General features: G+C 43.9%; 1 protein-coding gene across 1 annotated transcript in view; it reads left to right on the top strand.

Annotated features, from left to right (window-relative positions):
* The window catches only part of LOC123764826 (serine-rich adhesin for platelets), a 41,037-nt gene extending 24,964 nt beyond the window's left edge, over positions 1 to 16,073 (top strand). Inside the window, exons 7-11 of the mRNA XM_045753015.2 lie at positions 539 to 3,548; positions 3,646 to 3,791; positions 4,334 to 4,538; positions 12,963 to 13,097; positions 15,428 to 16,073. Of these exons, the coding sequence (XP_045608971.2) occupies positions 539 to 3,548; positions 3,646 to 3,791; positions 4,334 to 4,538; positions 12,963 to 13,097; positions 15,428 to 15,539 (3,608 nt within the window). The 3' untranslated portion in view covers positions 15,540 to 16,073. The remainder of the gene's footprint in view (positions 1 to 538; positions 3,549 to 3,645; positions 3,792 to 4,333; positions 4,539 to 12,962; positions 13,098 to 15,427) is intronic.
* The last annotated feature ends 1,581 nt before the right edge of the window (positions 16,074 to 17,654 follow it).

Raw genomic sequence — 17,654 nt, 5'->3', positions numbered from 1 at the left:
CTGTAACAAGCCCTTCACCTGCACCACCACCAACTCCTTCCCTGGATGATCCAGAACATACTTGTTTATTACCTTGAAGTGTTTCCGGGGCTTGGCGTCCCTGCGGCTCGGTCGTCGACCAGGCCTCCTTGTTGCTAGACTGGTCAACCAGACTGTTTGACGCAGCTGCTAGTATGTCGTGGATAATTCCCCTTTCCTCTCTAGTCCCAGGGCATAGTGGCTAAATACTAACCATAGTTATTTGATTATCCTAGACTTTGTTATTATGGTGCCTAATATTTTAGTAACAAGCCAATCAACACTACTTGTATACACGTGGATGCACTTCCCCTCCCTGTTCTGTGCGTGCACAATATTATCATTACTGTGCGCAGTGTTTGTGCTAGTCTCTCACTAGTTCCTTCTGAGCAATATGCTCCCCACAATTTTCTTTCTTCACTTTCCCTATGATGTTGAAACTTATCTGGTTAATTACAGATGCTGTTAGTGTATTTTAATGGAAAAAATATGATTAAGCCTTGATTTTTAATTCTTTCAGATGAAATGCACAAAGGTGCGGATGTAGGAACAATGTTTCCAACTAGTCGGGCAGCTGTGGTGACCCGAGATGACCTAACCCAGAAGGTCAGTACCGACATGGAGATGACCTGTCCTGTGAGTCAGGTTGCTTTGGTGACCCGAGATGACCTTACACAGAAGGTCAGTACCGACATGGAGATGACCTGTCCTGTGAGTCAGGCAGCTGTGGTGACTAGAGATGACCTAACCCAGAAGGTCAGTACCGACATGGAGATGACCTGTCCTGTGAGTCGGGTTGCTTTGGTGACCCGAGATGACCTGACCCAGAAGGTCGGTACCGACATGGAGATGACCTGTCCTGTGAGTCAGGTTGCTTTGGTGACCCGAGATGACCATACACAGAAGGTCAGTACCGACATGGAGATGACCTGTCCTGTGAGTCAGGTTGCTTTGGTGACCCGAGATGACCTTACACAGAAGGTCAGTACCGACATGGAGATGACCTGTCCTGTGAGTCAGGTTGCTTTGGTGACCCGAGATGACCTGACACAGAAGGTCGGTACCGACATGGAGATGACCTGTCCTGTGAGTCGGGTTGCTTTGGTGACCCGAGATGACCTTACACAGAAGGTCAGTACTGACATGGAGATGACCTGTCCTGTGAGTCAGGCAGCTGTGGTGACCAGAGATGACCTTACACAGAAGGTCAGTACCGACATGGAGATGACCTGTCCTGTGAGTCAGGCAGCTGTGGTGACCAGAGATGACCTTACACAGAAGGTCAGTACCGACATGGAGATGACTTGTCCTGTGAGTCAGGCAGCTGTGGTGACCCGAGATGACCTTACACAGAAGAGCAATATAGTCAAGTATATACCGTGTTCTGTAAGTCAGGATACTAAGCTAGTACAAGGTAACTTAACTCGGAAGGCTGCAACAGCAGAATGCAAGTCACAGCAGGAAAATTCAGTAGCCGTCACTCTACTAGCGCAGGCATCATCCCACGCAAGCCAAGAGGACGTCGTCACTAACGGTTCCTTTGCATCTCGGCCTACGGAAATACTAGGCGGTGCAGATGCTGCAACTTTTACCAGCTTTAACCACAAGGAAGGTGACAGCAGCAAAAGAGTGTGCGATTCAGAGAGTGCACCGAGTGATCTTGAGGAGAACGCTATTCGGATGTCTCTTGAACCTGAATTTAAGAAGTTCAAGGCCTCTACAAAGGACACCCACACACCAGCTGCCATTGGCCAGGTGTGCAGTGTGTATTCTTCAGATGTTGGCTGCTTTCCCGACTCCGGTGTTGATCTGTCATCGGCACAGTCTGGCGTCTCTACCTCGTTTCCATTTCTGTCTAATCCTCTCTCTGTATCCTTGTCCCACAGTGTCCATAACCCCACCACCCCATCCCACAGTGTCCATAACCCCACCACCCCATCCCACAGTGTCCATAACCCCACCACCCCATCCCACAGTGTCCATAACCCCACCACCCCATCCCACAGTGTCCATAACCCCACCACCCCATCCCACAGTGTCCATAACCCCACCACCCCATCCCATACTGTCCATAACCCCTCCACCCCATCCCACAGTGCCCATAACCCCACCACCCCATCCCACAGTGTCCATAGCCCCTCCACCCCATCCCACAGTGCCCATAACCCCACTACCCCATCCCACACTGTCCATAACCCCACCACCCCATCCCACAGTGTCCATAACCCCACCACCCCATCCCACAGTGTCCATAACCCCACCACCCCATCCCACAGTGTCCATAACCCCTCCACCCCATCCCACAATGCCCATAACCCCACCACCCCATCCCACAATGCCCATAACCCCACTACCCCATCCCACAGTGTCCATAACCCCACCACCCCATCCCACAGTGTCCATAACCCCACCACCCCATCCCACAGTGCCCATAACCCCACCACCCCATCCCACAGTGTCCATAACCCCACCACCCCATCCCACAATGCCCATAACCCCACTACCCCATCCCACAGTGTCCATAACCCCTCCACCCCATCCCACAGTGTCCATAACCCCACCACCCCATCCCACACTGTCCATAACCCCACCACCCCATCCCACAGTGTCCATAACCCCTCCGCCCCATCGCTAGCCCTCGCTGAGCCCTCGCTAGACAATACAGCATACGGGTCAAGGGAGTCAGGGTCAGATAAAGATGAAGATAACTGTACCGAGGAAATACTTGATGATATCAATGTTTCACTTGTCAGTGTGGCAGACAATAGCACAGAGAGCGTGTCCTCGCCCCCTGCCGCGGCCCAGAAGTCCCCGCCGCGGCCAACTCCAAACACGATACATTCCAAAGGAGTTCACGACTTGAAACTAAGCCGTCGAAAGTCGTTGGCCGATTATGTTGACGAATTGGAGCCGTTGATATCGTCTGTTATAGAACTAGCTGATAAGATGGAGACGAGTCAATCTGATATTTATGAACTTCAAGATTCAATGTTGAGTCATTCCTTCCCACTTTTAAATAAACTCACTAACTTGTCAATAAGTCATCCAGAAGGCTGCAATACAGAGCAATACCTACCAGAGTCATCATTGCAAACCCAAAACTGCATTGCTAGCACATCAGAGGCAGAACAAGGAGAAATGTCAGTGTTGTCGACCTCGAACTTGAATCACAGCTCTTATTCAGTGGGATCTGTTAGTGTTGAACAGCAAAGTTTTGCAAGTAGGCTAAGCTTGCTTACTGACAATATTTCATTAACTGGAACATGTGAGGGATCAAGCTTAGCAAGTGAATTGCACATGCCTCTCACCGAAACCAGCAGTTTATCTCGTCCAGTGGAAAAGTCGGCACTGTGCATCCAAATGGAAGAGCGTCGGAAACAAGATGACATTGACGAAGCGGAAGTTGGAGAGTGCTCTGCCTCCCCATCTATGAATGAGGCAACAAGTGACGCAGTTGAGGTGAGGCAGCAGCAGCAGCAGTGTGATGGTGGGTGCTGCCTCCTTCCTGGCTCCCTCCTCTGCCCGCCCAGGTCAGTTGATCATGTTTCTCTCCAATGTTGCAGTATTCTGATTTGTTGCAGCACTAGTACTTGTGTGTATGTATAATGGTTGACATGGGGTTTGCAGGGGAGATCCATGGATAATGATGGACGCACCACAGGACGAGAGACGTCTGAAGCTGCAACACAGCCCTCTGGAGTTGAGTCTTACTGTGCTACACTTTGGCAAGCATCTGACTGTCAACACTGCCAACTGGAGTCCACAGCCATCCAGTAAGTCCATTATCTTGAAAGACTTTTTACCCTTGAAAGTCCAGTTATCGTCTGGAGCCACACCTGCTGGGGTTGGGCCTTGTAGGAGTCTCAAGAGGACATTGAGTTACCATCACCTGGTTCATCTTCATAAGACACATACGTGTGTGTCTTGGAATGATGGCGTGTCTCTGGGTTCGCACTGGCCCTTTCAGGGTTGGCATTGTTTTACCTCGTTACAGTAGAGTACCAAGTGTACTAACCAAGGCCTCTTTTTGATTAACAGCAAAGCAAACTGACTAAAAATACTGCATCTTTTCAAAAAGTTGTTAGTCACTCCTTACAGTATTACTATATTGACTGAATTTGTAACTTATTAGGTCTAATTTTACCTTTGTTAGGCATTATAGAGAAATCTCTATACACACTGCCAAATAATTGGCTTGATTAAGCTAAACTAGGTTTCTAAGCAAGTGCTTACTTGAAAAAAAAACTATCATATATATTAGAATGGAAAATTTCAGCCCTTCAGTAAGAGAATTGATGTGTTATACTTTTTGCAGAGATGAAAAATGCATGTGGGAAGCTAGCGTTGAGCACGGTGGGCTGTTACGTGGCAGCTGCCGTGCCCAAGCTGTGTGGCCTGACCTTGTGCGAGATGGGTGATGCTCTGGCCGACATCTCTGCCGCTTTCCAGCACAGCTTCAACCTCATCATTGAACTTCAACTACTGGCAGCATCATACTTAACCTCTTTCCTGCCAGACAGGTATAAAACATTAACTGCGTAACTGTATTTGTGCAACTTGCATATAAATATTTTGGAATTTATAATTATGTATACTAGATCTGGAACTGTGTCACCCAAAACATTTATAGCCAGACATTTATGCCAAAACATAGAAAGCCCAGTTCAGGGATGTTTATCAGGGAGAGCTCCCAAGACAATTCCTTGTGGCTTCTTGGATACCTCCATCAACTTAAGTCCATACCCAGGCCCTTGTCGGACCCTTGCGAGTCATTGTAAGCCTACCAAGGATCACAAGGCCAAAACCTGGCCCCACCTTCTCTATAGGGGCACAACCTGGCTCCCTTTCCTCTATAGGGGCACAACCTGGCTCCCTTTCCTCTATAGAGGCACAACATGGCATTGAAAAGTCCTTGAAATGTAGCATAGTGAATGGTTTTTACCGTTGCATTAGTAAATGCATGGTGATGCACCTGGATAAGTGATACTTCTTGTAATGCCCAGGAAGGAGGTCTCTAGTGTTAAACGATGTCTCCATAGAATCTTTAGGAATTTTGAATATGATGAGGCACACTATCGCTTGCTTTGAACACTGATCACGTCCACTTTTTTCTCTTAAGAGTCCTAGCCCAGGACTCACGCCCACTCTAAAAATATTTGTATAAAATTCATTTTTTATATGATTGACCTCGGGATAGTTTCAAAATAAGCGCCTTTAGATTGCGCACAATTTGATACCAAAATGAAAGGTGTAACATGAAACTTGGTGTCCGAACACTTGAAAGATTATAAATACGTTTTTGTTCAAAATTTTAAGGTATTTGTTAACATTCTATTTATTGTGCTATTATGTTGGGACTAGTTTTAAAATGCGCGCCTTTACATTGCGAACAATTTGATACCAAAATGAAAGATGTAACACAAATTTGTTGGAACACTGGAAAGATATAAATAATTTTGTGATGAGCTTCCAGAATTAAAATTGTTAAAATTCCAGTTATTGCTCTATTATGGGACTACAGTGGTACCTCGGTTTAAGAGTTTAATCCGTTCCTGGAGACAGGTCGTATTCTGAAAACTCTTATTCCGAAGCCAATTTCCCCATAAGAAATAATGGGAAATGAATTAATCCGTTCCTGACTACTCCAAAAACCCCACTTCAAACTAAATTTTATATCTAATTCATCTAAATAAACCTACACAACTATGTTCAAGTTATTACTTGCCCTTGTTGTTGAATGCTGTAGGTGTATGGAAGATGGTGAGGAGGAGGAGGAGGAGGGAGATGTGATACTGTTTGGAAGGGGAGTCCCCTTCCATTATGACATCAGGCAGTAAGGACTTCACTGGTGTGCACTCTCTGGCACATTTTGCCTGCATACCACTAAGACTTGCTTGTCTTACTAAGAATCTGTTTAAAGACATTTGTTTTTCCCTACAGTTTAACACTTGCCTGTAGTAAGACATCACATTGTCATTTAAAAGGTTAATGCAACAGCCTGCTACAGCTTAATCTGGGTGAGTTTTTTCAACAAAACTTTGCAATTCTTCCCACACTTCACACATTTTCTTAACACTTTAGCGTTATCACGGCGCTCGAGAGCGTTACCACTTTTTGTGCTGAGATCGCACAGCGGACTCGCTCACGAGTCACGAGAAAAAGTATTTCTATAAACTGTTTGTTATGCAATCGACTTTGGGATAGTTTGAAAATGTCCGCCGTGAAATTTCCATTTTCTCTAATAGCCGCATAGCCTATTTGGGAGAACGGCATAGCATTTCACCATCGAGGTAAGACCATTGTATTGTTGACACGACAAGTGTAATCGACGTAGTTTTTTATTTGGTGCCGGTCTAACGCATCCTTGTGTGACATTTTATACTTGTTCTTCTAGAACATTCTATTGCGAACACATTGGTACAAAAATGAAATGCGTACATCGAAAATTAATGTGAGGACAATGAAAAAGAGTATAGACTTTTCAGTGTTGTCACTTGATCGCCCAAAACACAGCACTATTTTCTTAGATTAAACCTTACCACTGGCTTTCTTGGGACCCAAGGCGAGATATATAATAACAACTTTTATGGTCAAATGACCAAAAATCCAACAAAACACTGAAAATCCGGTGAAGAATTGACGTGGGATAGTCACTGGTAAACTGAGGGGGTGAGGATCGCCGTACCACCACGCGCTAGGTCGGCCTGTACGCGTATCAACAAACTCGCCTTCAGAGGCACATTTTCCAAGCAAATACTACTTGTATTCAGGGACACTCGTATTCCGAGGTACCACTGTAGTTTTAAAACACGCGCCTTTTTATTGCAAACAATTTGATGCCAAAATGAAAGACGTAACACGAAAATTGATGTTATCAAACTGAACGAGTATACACATTAGGTTGCAGTGTGCCAATTGGTGCTCGTTTACAAGTAACTTTAGGCTTTCCTGCGGGGAATCACGCTGGGCTTTTGTACATTATATGCATATACTGTACACCTGTAGGCAATTTAATTGCAAACACAATGATACCAAAACGAACAACATAGCACGAGAATTAAGGTGAGAAAACTGAAACGAGTATACACATTTCAGTGTCGCCGCACGCTTGCCTGCACGTTGGGGGTGTGACCTCTAAGTTGGCGGCGCACATTCTCAGGGCGTGATAGTGTTAAAATCTCCTACAGTTAAGAGGAGCGTTGTCGGTCTCTCCTGAGGGCAACATGATCTTGTGGGGCCTGCTTGGCTGGCCCTCCAATTCTGGGCACGCTAAGTTGCAGGTTTGTAGGTCGGCCATCGGTCTTATATTCAGATGGCCCAATTCTACCTCTGACATACCACCTGTAGCTACATTAACTCTCTGCTCCGGTGACTTGTGATTTTCATTGTCGTGGTATGAGAGAACGCGTTCAACATCAAAGGCCCAAGTCTTTTAAACACGCATTCTAAACATAAAGGGCATAACTGGCTGACCTCTGTGTTCAAAAGAGAACTTGATAAACACCCCCAAAGGATACCTGATCAATGAGGCTGCGATTCATGTTTTAGGATGTGAGCAGGCATGTCATTCAGTCTGTTGACTAGACCACCAACCGGGAGGCCTGGTCTCTGACAGGGATGTTGATCCTTGGAACCCATTTAAGGTAACTGCAAGGTAAGATGCTTGTGTATTGGCTCCTGCCCTGGAGGTTGAGGTCTTTAACCTGGTGATGGGGAAGGGGGGGGGGAGAAGTTGTCATTGTAACGTTTTTGGCCTCTACCACATTCTCACTTGGCGTGTTCCAACCGTCTACCACTGTTTGCAAAAGAAAACTGTCTAATATTTTTTTTGGCACCTTTGTTGCCTTGTCTTGAATCAATGACCTCTTGTTCTTGAGGTTGTCAGTTTTAGGAATTCCTCTCAGTTTGGTCGATTACTTACCCTTGCTGATGACTGCTGTTGGCATATGGAAGATGGGGAGGAGGAGGAGAGGTGTTACTGTTTGGAAGGGGAGTCCCCTTCCATTATAACATCAGGCAGTAAAGATTTTTCTGGAGTGCACTCGGGCATGTTTTGCCTGCATACCACTAGGTTCAGATTGTGGCTCACTGCTTGATTTTCTCACAACGAAAGGATCCATTGAAGATTGTTTTTCCCTCCTCTTAAACATTTGTCTGTAGTGAGGCATCACATTGTCATTGAAAAGATTAATGCAACGACCTACTACAGCTTTCTCTGGGTGAGTCGTTTCAATAAAAGTTTGCATTTCTTCCCACATCTGACACCACTTCCTAATTGTTGAGGAAGGGACATTCTCTACTGCCTCATCCTCCACTGAAGAAAATTTCCTCAGCTGGGTCTTCTTGCTGTTCCTTTTGAAGAGCTTGGAGTTCTTCGGTGGTCAGTTCTTCGTTGTGTTTTTCCACCAACTCATCAGCGCCATCCAATTCCAAGCCCATTCTCCGGCCCAGAGTAACAATTTCCTCAACAATAGGCACATCATTTACAGGCTCAAATCCCTCAAAAATCTAGTTCTGTCACACATTCAGGCCACAATTTTCTCCAGCCAGAGACCAGGGTTCTTTGAGTCACTTCTTGCCAGGCTTTGTCAAAGAGTTTTAAAGCACTACAAATGTTAAAATGGCCTTTCCAGAACTCTTCGAGGGTGAGTTTTGTGGCTTCAGTCACTTCAAAACATTTCCAGAAAAGTGCCCTTTCATAAAGTTTCTCAAAATTCGCAATGATTTTCTGGTCCATAGTTTGAATTAGAGCAGGGGTCTCCAAACTTTTCAACGTAAGGGCCACATTATATATTTCCCATATTTATGCGGGCCGGAGGAATAAAAAATGAAATTGCTATTTTGTATAACTAAGATAAAGGCATTGTCAAAGTACAGAGAAAAGAATATTGTACAGTGTTTGTGCTCCCTGAAACGGAAGCAGCGAAGCCCCACTCGCCCTCCATCCCCACAATATACAGTTATACACAACTGATTGGTTGTAATGCACAAAACATACCTACCAGTATTAGTATCTGTGCGTCACACTATCGAGAGAGAGGAAAACTGACTCGGGTTGAGCGCCACCAGTCAGCAGCCCCAGCTTTGAATAATTCTGCGATGCCATTCGTACGATAATTATTTTTTCAAGGCCACCACACAGGGATTTGTTTGGAGGGCCGGATGAAATTATGTGGCGGGCCAGATGTGGCCCGCGGGCCATAGTTTGGAGACCCCTGAATTAGAGGAATGGTATTAGGAGGAACTCACTTTTCTCATTTTACTGTGAGAAAATTAATGTATCTGTGCAATAATTCATCTTCCAAGCCTGGAGGATGAGCAGGAGCATTGTTGAGGAGAAGCAGGACCTTGAGTGGTAAATGTTTCTCCTGCAGATATTTTTCTATGGCAGGGCACACATCATAATGCACCAACTTCATAAAAAAAATCGGTCACCCATGCCTTATTATTAGCCCTCCACATAACACACATTTCGTTTTTCTGCACTTTATACTGTTTGAAAACCCTTGGATTTTCAGAATGATACACAAGCAAGGGTTTAATTTTCAAATCGCCACCCGCATTTCCACACGGCACAAGTGTAAACCTATCTTTCATAGGCTTGTGTCTGGGCAATGATTTTTCCTCCTTGGTAATGTATGTTCTCTTAGGCGATCTTTTCCAGAACAGTCCTGTCTCATCACAATTAAAGACTTGTTGTGGTAGGTATCCCTCAGCCTCTACAAACTTTAAATTCTTCAATAAACCTTTCAGCCTCTGGTTTGTCTGAGCTGGCAGCCTCCCCATGCCTTGCAACACTATTGCTACCACTTCTTTTTCTAAATTTGACAAACCATTCCCTGCTTGCCTTAGTCTTTCATATCTGCACTCGTTCGAGGGGTTTTCTTAACAAGGTCTTCGTGCAATACCCTGGCTTTCTCACAAATGATGGCCTCTAAAACACTATCACCCGCTAACTCCTTGTTGTGTGTCCATATTAACAACAACTTTTCCACATCCTCAATTATTTGTGGTCTTTGTTTCGTGATTGTTGATACGCCTTTTGCCACTTTAGCACTCATAATGTCCTTTTTCTTGGCAAGTAGAGTGCATATCGTTGACATAGATTTGTTGTACTGCCTAGCTAGTTTGACAACACGAGTTCCATTTTCATACTTACGAATGATCACTTGTTTGTCCTCTATTGTCATTCTCGCATGCGATTTTTTGCCTTGAACTGGCTATCTTGGGCCCCATGGCAAGATATATAACAACTTTTATGCTCAAATGGCCAAAAATTTGACCAAAAACTGTAAATTCTTGTGAAGAATTCAGGCGGGATAGTCACTGGGCGCGAGGCACTGTTAACCCTCAAATCGTGCATATCGTATATAAATGATATCAGTGACAAAACTGAAACCGTGCACATCATTTATATATGATTTCGTGTCTAGCGCTATAATTTAAACGCCTCGCCTGGGATAGGGGCAGCTATAGTACAGCCACGACCGATAGTTGCCAGATGCCACCTAGAAAAAAAATCCAGGCTAACATTCTCGGGTGTTAAGTGTCAGTATTGAGCAAGCCACCAAGGCTGGCGCACGCAGCACAAGCTCACAGCACCGCTGTTCAGCTTGTGACCACAGCATCGCCTACAAACACCATAATATATATGATACTGCTATTATTTAGCAGTGATAGTATTACTGAAGCCCCCTGACTGTGATAAAACTGACCAGGATTCTGATAATAGCAGGATTGTGGTGATATTTAGCGCTGTGCTCCACAGAGGGAGGAGTAAGGCTGTGGAGGGAGGGTTGTGGCGTCGTCTTCTGACTGTGTGTGGCCACCATTTATTGACTGCACTCACCATACCAGCTTAGTGGTTCGCTATGGTGAACACAAATGTAGATACTTATATATAACGTGTGTATGGTGTGAGATAACAGCGAGAGGAGTAGGTTGGGAGCCGCCATTTGGGTGAGGGAGGAGCGTCGTCTGCACGACTTGGCATGTTGTTTACTGATGGCCACTATGGTCTTTGGGCACCATACCAGCTTATTTGTACACGTATGGTGAATAAAACGGGTAGATATTTATATATAATGTGTGTATATAGCGTAATAACACCACAAACAATATTGTTGGAGGAGAAATATTAGTGCGTCTGGCCTTGAGGGCGGCCGCCAATCAGCTGACTGTGTGAGTAGCTGCGTCTTTGTGCCTTTACTCACCATACAAGCCTAGATGTTCAGTTACGGTGAGCAAAACATGTAAATATGTATATATAACGTCTGTGTATAGTGAATAAATGCAAAAACAGTATTGTGGGAGGAGAATGAGGGTGAGTGAGGTGGTGTTGAGGGAGGGAGTGGCAGTTAGTGGCTCGCTGGTGTTTGGCGATCACTCCTCGTTGCTTTTTGACTCGCAGGACCAACTTAGTAGTTCGTTATGGTGAACAAGACATGTAGATACTTATATATAACCTGTGTATATAGTGTAACAACAGCAAAATTATTTGTTTATTGTTTTATGGACATAATAATTGAATCACTAATATGCACACCATAATTTTGAGTACAGCGATGGTTCACACATTTTATTATATAAATATACCACAATTCACTGTATGGAATAATATTACTGCAAAAAAAAGCTAAGAAAAAATCACATTGAAATAATTAGGTAATAATATATTTGTGGCAACTGCCATCTGACAGCTCGGGCGGAGTAGACCTCGTCTGGCGAAGGCTCTGCCAACGTCCCTTTTTTGCCACACTTCCCTACCCTATTGCGGCTAAAATATGCCACCTACGATTTTTTTGTTATTTTTTCCGTGATCAGGGAACAAAAATGAACACTTCTATAAGACAAAAGAATTTTTTTTGCGCGCGCCTGTGGGTGTGAATTCCATTTGGGCCCCTAGCGGTTTGAGGGTTAAACTGAGGTGCGATCGCCGTGCCACCACATGCTAGGTCGGCCATATGCGTATCAAATTTTCCGAACAAATCGGGCTCGTAACTCGAGGTACCATTGTATATTGAGTTATTGAGTTCTATTAAAACATGAGGATGAAGCAAAGTTTTCTAATTACCGCGGTGTCATCCCAGCGCATTCGGAAAGCCACGCTCGGAAGCAAATTTTTTGCGTGCGATGCAATGTGTTTATATACACACTGGTCCCTATTTACTCATTATTGCTATTAATAGTGTAAATACCTAAGTGTGGTTACTGGATGAGAGCTACGCTCGTGGTGTCCCGTCTTCCCAGTACTGTCATATAACACTTTGAAACTACTAACTACTCTGAAACTAGTATGTGTGTCCTGTATTTTATTGCTGTTATGGAGTTATTGTTATCTTCCCTGAGGTCTGTTTTGTGTTTTTACTCTACCAAGGTTCTCTTCCCTGGGGGTTGAGGCTTCGTCTCCTGGGCTGACTCCTCTTGAATCATCGAGAGGCTTGAGAGAGAGAGAGAGAGAACCAACGAACCATCGCTCTCGGGCGGTTTGTTGGTTTTTACTCCTCAGCAAGCAAGGCCTCTTGTTGGGGAATGATTGTAATCCTTTGCCAGATCAGTGTTTTGTAAGCTTTTGTACATCTATGCATATTACAGTCCATCCTCCAAAATTATATTACTTGCCGCAACTCTTTGGTCAAATGTGCAAAAACTGACTATTGGATGAATTTAGTACATTATATATGTCCGTTACTAGGCCTAGGATACCATGGTTCTTGGTAATATTTTTTTTTTTTTTTTTTTTTCTTTTTTTGCTAAGCCCTCTACCAAACATTTACAATGTTCTGTTACAAAGTTCACAATGTGAATATTTCAACAGTTCATTTTTGTACGTTGGAGTCAATAGGTGATGCCATCACTTCTGGAGGATGGGTTGGTATACTAATAATATCCTTGTGTTATATGCAGTACATGTGCACGAGTTATTTTTCTCGCACAATTTTCAGTGTAAAGGTGACTCTGTTCAAGTATGAAGCCCACGTTAGGATGGATGTGGTAATCCGCTTAGAGCCACCACAACCCACCCTAGACCAGCCCTACACGCTCCATCCCTCGGCTACCATCAAGGCTGGTAATCTCAGGTCAGTTATTACCAGTCAGTACACTTGAACCCATTCATTTTGACACAAGAAAATCACAACTGACTTTTGAAACCTCAAATTCCTTCATCTTCATATTTTCACTTTTTACAAAATTTCCTAATGACGTACTCTACTGGTGATTAAGGTGTAATTACCAGTTTAGTGGTGTGTGCGGTGTTGCTAAGACACAATATCCATACTCCAGCAGTAAATGTTCTAATGCTAAAATGCATCATCTGTCTTGAAATTACCAAAATTTGTATTGGTGTTTTTTGAGGGAGCATAGCTGATCAGAGGACCGTTTAGAGATATCGGCCAACTCCTTACCACTTGAAACTATAATTGCTCGTGTTTTGAATATTTTCACTATTCTTTGCAAATTACTTGCTAGAAAAGTATGAGTTGGGTTTGTTTTTTCCTTGCTGTCATATATATGTTAAATACTGATGATCTGTGCACATTTCCATGCTTTTTCTTATCTGTGTGGAAAAATAGAGAATTTTTTAAAAATACATTATGCATTACAGTACTGAATATATGTATTATAAAAACACATTTTGTAAGGCATCTATACACTTGCCTTCTTACCTGTTGAAGGTTCCAGTGATCAGTGTCCCCTATAGCCCGGTCTCTGAGCAGGCCCCTCAGGCCCCTCACAGAACACTGTGAGGGGTTTGCCAGTTATGCCACTACACATAAGGGGCATAACTGGCAAACCCCTCACAGTGTTCAAGAGAGAACTGGATAAGCACCTCCAAAGGATACCTGATCAACCAGGCTGTGACTCATACGTCAGGCTGTGAGCGGCCGCGTCTAACAGCCTGGTTGATCAGTCCAGCAACCAGGAGGCCTGGTCGACGACCGGGCCGCGGGGACACTAAGCCCCGGAAGCACCTCAAGATAGCCTCAAGGTAGGTAGGCCTCCTGCAGCCACAGTCACGAAGCAGTTACGTTTACTTACAAACTTGAACATCCTTCCTCAATATTTAGCGACTTTGTTTACAATTATTAAACAGTTAACGAGCTCTGAAGCACCAGGAGGCTGTTTATAACAATAACAACAGTTGATTGGCAAGTTTTCATGCTTGTAAACTGTTTAATAAATGTAACCAAAGCCGTCAAAGATCGAGGAAAGATGTACACGTTCGTAAGTACTTGCGTAACTGCTTCGTGAATTTGGCCTCCCTGGTTGCTGATCTAATCCACCACACTGTTTGGTGCAACTGCTCGCAGCGTGACACAAGTCACAGCCTGGTTGATCAGGTATCCTTTGAAGGTGCTTGTTAAGTTCTCTCTTGAACATTGCAAGAGGTCGGCCAATTAGGCCTCTTATGTGTGTGTGGGGAGGGGGGGGGGGTGAAAAGTCTTGGGCCTTTAATGTTGATAAAGTTCTCCCTCAGTGTACCTATTGCACCTCTGCTCTTAAGTGGGTCTTTTTTTGCACATCCTGCCATGCCTGGCCTACATTAGCAAATTTATTTGCAAACTTCTTTCCACCAAATTTAAAGTTGTAACTCAAGAACTCGGGGAAATGTATGAAGAGTATAAACATTTTAGGCATGACTGAACAAGACCTAGAAATGCCAGGAACATGTATGGGCAGGCCCGTAACACCTGGCTTCACTGCACCTACTCCTAGCCCTCCCTATTTTCCCGTCCTTTGCCTTAGGTTTTCTTTTATTTTTATTCGTTTTTTTTTTTTTTACCATTGTTCTATACTATGTCTATTCTTCAATGGAATATTCATAGTTTCTTTGCCGATTTTCCTGAACTATCTTCTGGTATCTCGGTTTCTCCCGCTTTGTGGCTGTCACAGTTGCTGACATAACTGGTCGTTTTGTTCACTTCGCGGCTATGCCTTTCTTTCATTCCCTCCAGCTCTTGCAGGGACTTGTAACTTTGTTGATCACTTGATCCAGAATCGTGCTCCATTTGTTCCTCTCCTTTTTCGGTCAAGAGTTTGTTCCTCTGCCATTTGTACCTTTATATGTTTGTGGTATACAATTCCATTTATTTTCCCTCGTGTCACGTTTTCTCTTCCTGATCGTGGCCATCTTTTGGATTCGTTACAAAAACTCTAAACTGGGATTTATTCAGATTACCCAAAGATTTGGGTTTCTGGGATTTGTATTAGTGAGTTACAGTACTACTGTGTGTGTGTGTTTCAGTGTGTCGGGGGAGCGGGGGAAAGTAACCCTCCCTGTTTGTAATTGGGACATAATAATGAGGACTTAAGACACCGCTCAGATGCACGAGTATTTGTATAGTTCATAGTTCCAACTATAGTTTGTATGTACGGGGACAGTGTACTCATATGTTGTATTGTGTAGCCGGCAGACCGTGGAAGAAGAGATGGCGAGAGTGAGTCCGGGTCCACGACAGTTGCTGAGGATGGTGAAGGCTGTCGATGCTCTCATACAGAGTCTACCCTGCAGAGTGTAGCACCTGTAAGGTCTCTCTCTCTACTGTATTGTCTTAGATATATTTGCTCATCATTATTGTGGTTCTTCAACACAACTGGGATTTCACTGCTTGTAAAGGCCTTTTTTAATTCCTTGCCTTTTTCTCCAAAGGCAAGAATAAGTCCAGTCTAAAAGGTTCAGCAGTTTTCTCCCAACTTAGTTATAAATGCCAGTGCCAATACACACTTTGTCAAATATTTTTTATATGTAAGCTTTATCCAGTATATATATATACAGTATAGAAAAGAAACATTTGCCCATTTTGAGATCATATACTAGTACAATATTTAGTCTTCATCCAATACATTAATTTACTTCACTACTGTTCTCACAAAAAATCAACCATCCATATAGTGAACTACTCTTAACCTTACTTAAATTTCCTTTGTTTACCATTAATAAAACACTATTGTATGGCCTTTTTCCGAGGGAATAATCCTTTTTTTTTTGTACTTTATATTCTTAATGTTTATCAAGATTTTGCTTTAGATCTGTAATAAAAATATAAAAATCATCTTGTTTTCATCATTAATTATCATCACTAGGCAGCAGGGTAGCACAAGTGCCGTAGCTGTGCCGGCGCCCTTCTAACCACTGCCATACACTGCCAAATAGCAGTTGTTAGCAAACTAAAGAATACCATCTTTAATCGTTAAATTGAATGATCTCTGGTACATCGTAATCTTGTATAATGTGTAAAAATTACTTTAGTTCCCCACTATATTGTCAATTATGTTCTGCAATTGCACACTTTAAATATCATAATTCCAAAAAAATTTAAGAGGAAATATTTCTATTATAGAGGATAGAAAAACCCTTGTGATTGCATGCTAAGAAATTTCAAATTTGAAACAAAAGTAAAAAGTGCCCCACTGTGTGGACATAACTGGATAATGGGGTTCTGGGAGTTCTTCTACACCCCCCCCCCCCCCCCCCCCCCCCAAGCCCGGCCTGAGGCCAGGCTTGACCTATGAGAGTTTGGTCCACTAGGCTGTTGCTTGGCATGGCCCGCAGGCCCACATACCCACCACAGCTCGGTTGGTCCGGCACTCCTTGGAGGAATAAATCTAGTTTCCTCTTGAAGATGTCCACGGTTGTTCCGGCAATATTTCTTATGCTTGCCGGGATGGTGTTGAACAACCGTGGACCTCTGATGTTTATACAGTGTTCTCTGATTGTGCCTATGGCACCCCTGCTCTTCACTGGTTCCATTCTGCATTTTCTTCCATATCGTTCACTCCAGTATGTTGTACATAGAAACACAGGTACACAAAAGAACACTGGTAGAGGATAGCAATAAATAATGTATTAGCATAGATCTAGATGAACTGTAAGTCCAACATAACGCGAGGAAACTGAGCTACCCGAGGACAAGGAATCGGCGCTGAATGTAATGAAACGCCAGTTTCTGGGTGAGCCCCAGTGGCTCTCTGAAGCCTTCTTGCCGAGATGGCCTTAACCACTGGATCACATAATTTTGGTTCGACCTACCTTGAGCCAGAGCCAGAACCTGGCCCCCTAACTAGAGGTGCAGGGGACATTCCACCACCTCGCCACACAAGGCATATAGAAAGTGAACCAATACAAACCATTGCTGGGTTCAAAAGATACCAAAGCCTTACAACCTGCCGAATGAGCTCTTTCCAACAATGTAAACCAAATTGGTTTGGTTTACCAAACCAAGTTTGGTAAAGCTTGGTAAAGCTCCAAAGCTTGGAGATTCCGTGCATCTCTCGAAACAAGTGTACTCGTTTGCCCCTTCCCTGTCACTTGTTTGGTGAGGGAGGTTGGAGGTTAGACCTGGGCTCATTCTCTGCACTGGCTCAGTCAGTTGTGGAGCAGATGCTCGCTTAAAACAAACCCAACAGTCGACCCAGAAGGGAGGGGAAATAGGGGGAACCATTGGGCTCGCCCAGAAATTGGCATTTCATTACATTTAACTCTAGTTTTCTGGGGGAAGTTCCTTGTGGCTCTTTGAAGCTAACTGCCCATGGAGAAGAAAAACAAAAACCAGGGAGGAGGAAACCAAGGAAACAAGATTGACCCACAAAGCATTCACCGAGGCAGAAGTGATGGCACCAAGGTAGAAGCCAAA

Source organism: Procambarus clarkii, chromosome 48 (assembly GCF_040958095.1).
Source record: "Procambarus clarkii isolate CNS0578487 chromosome 48, FALCON_Pclarkii_2.0, whole genome shotgun sequence".
Classification (NCBI taxonomy): Eukaryota; Metazoa; Arthropoda; class Malacostraca; order Decapoda; family Cambaridae; genus Procambarus; species Procambarus clarkii.
The sequence above is the reverse complement of the archived record's forward strand: the minus strand, read 5'-3'. Positions and strand labels throughout refer to the sequence as shown.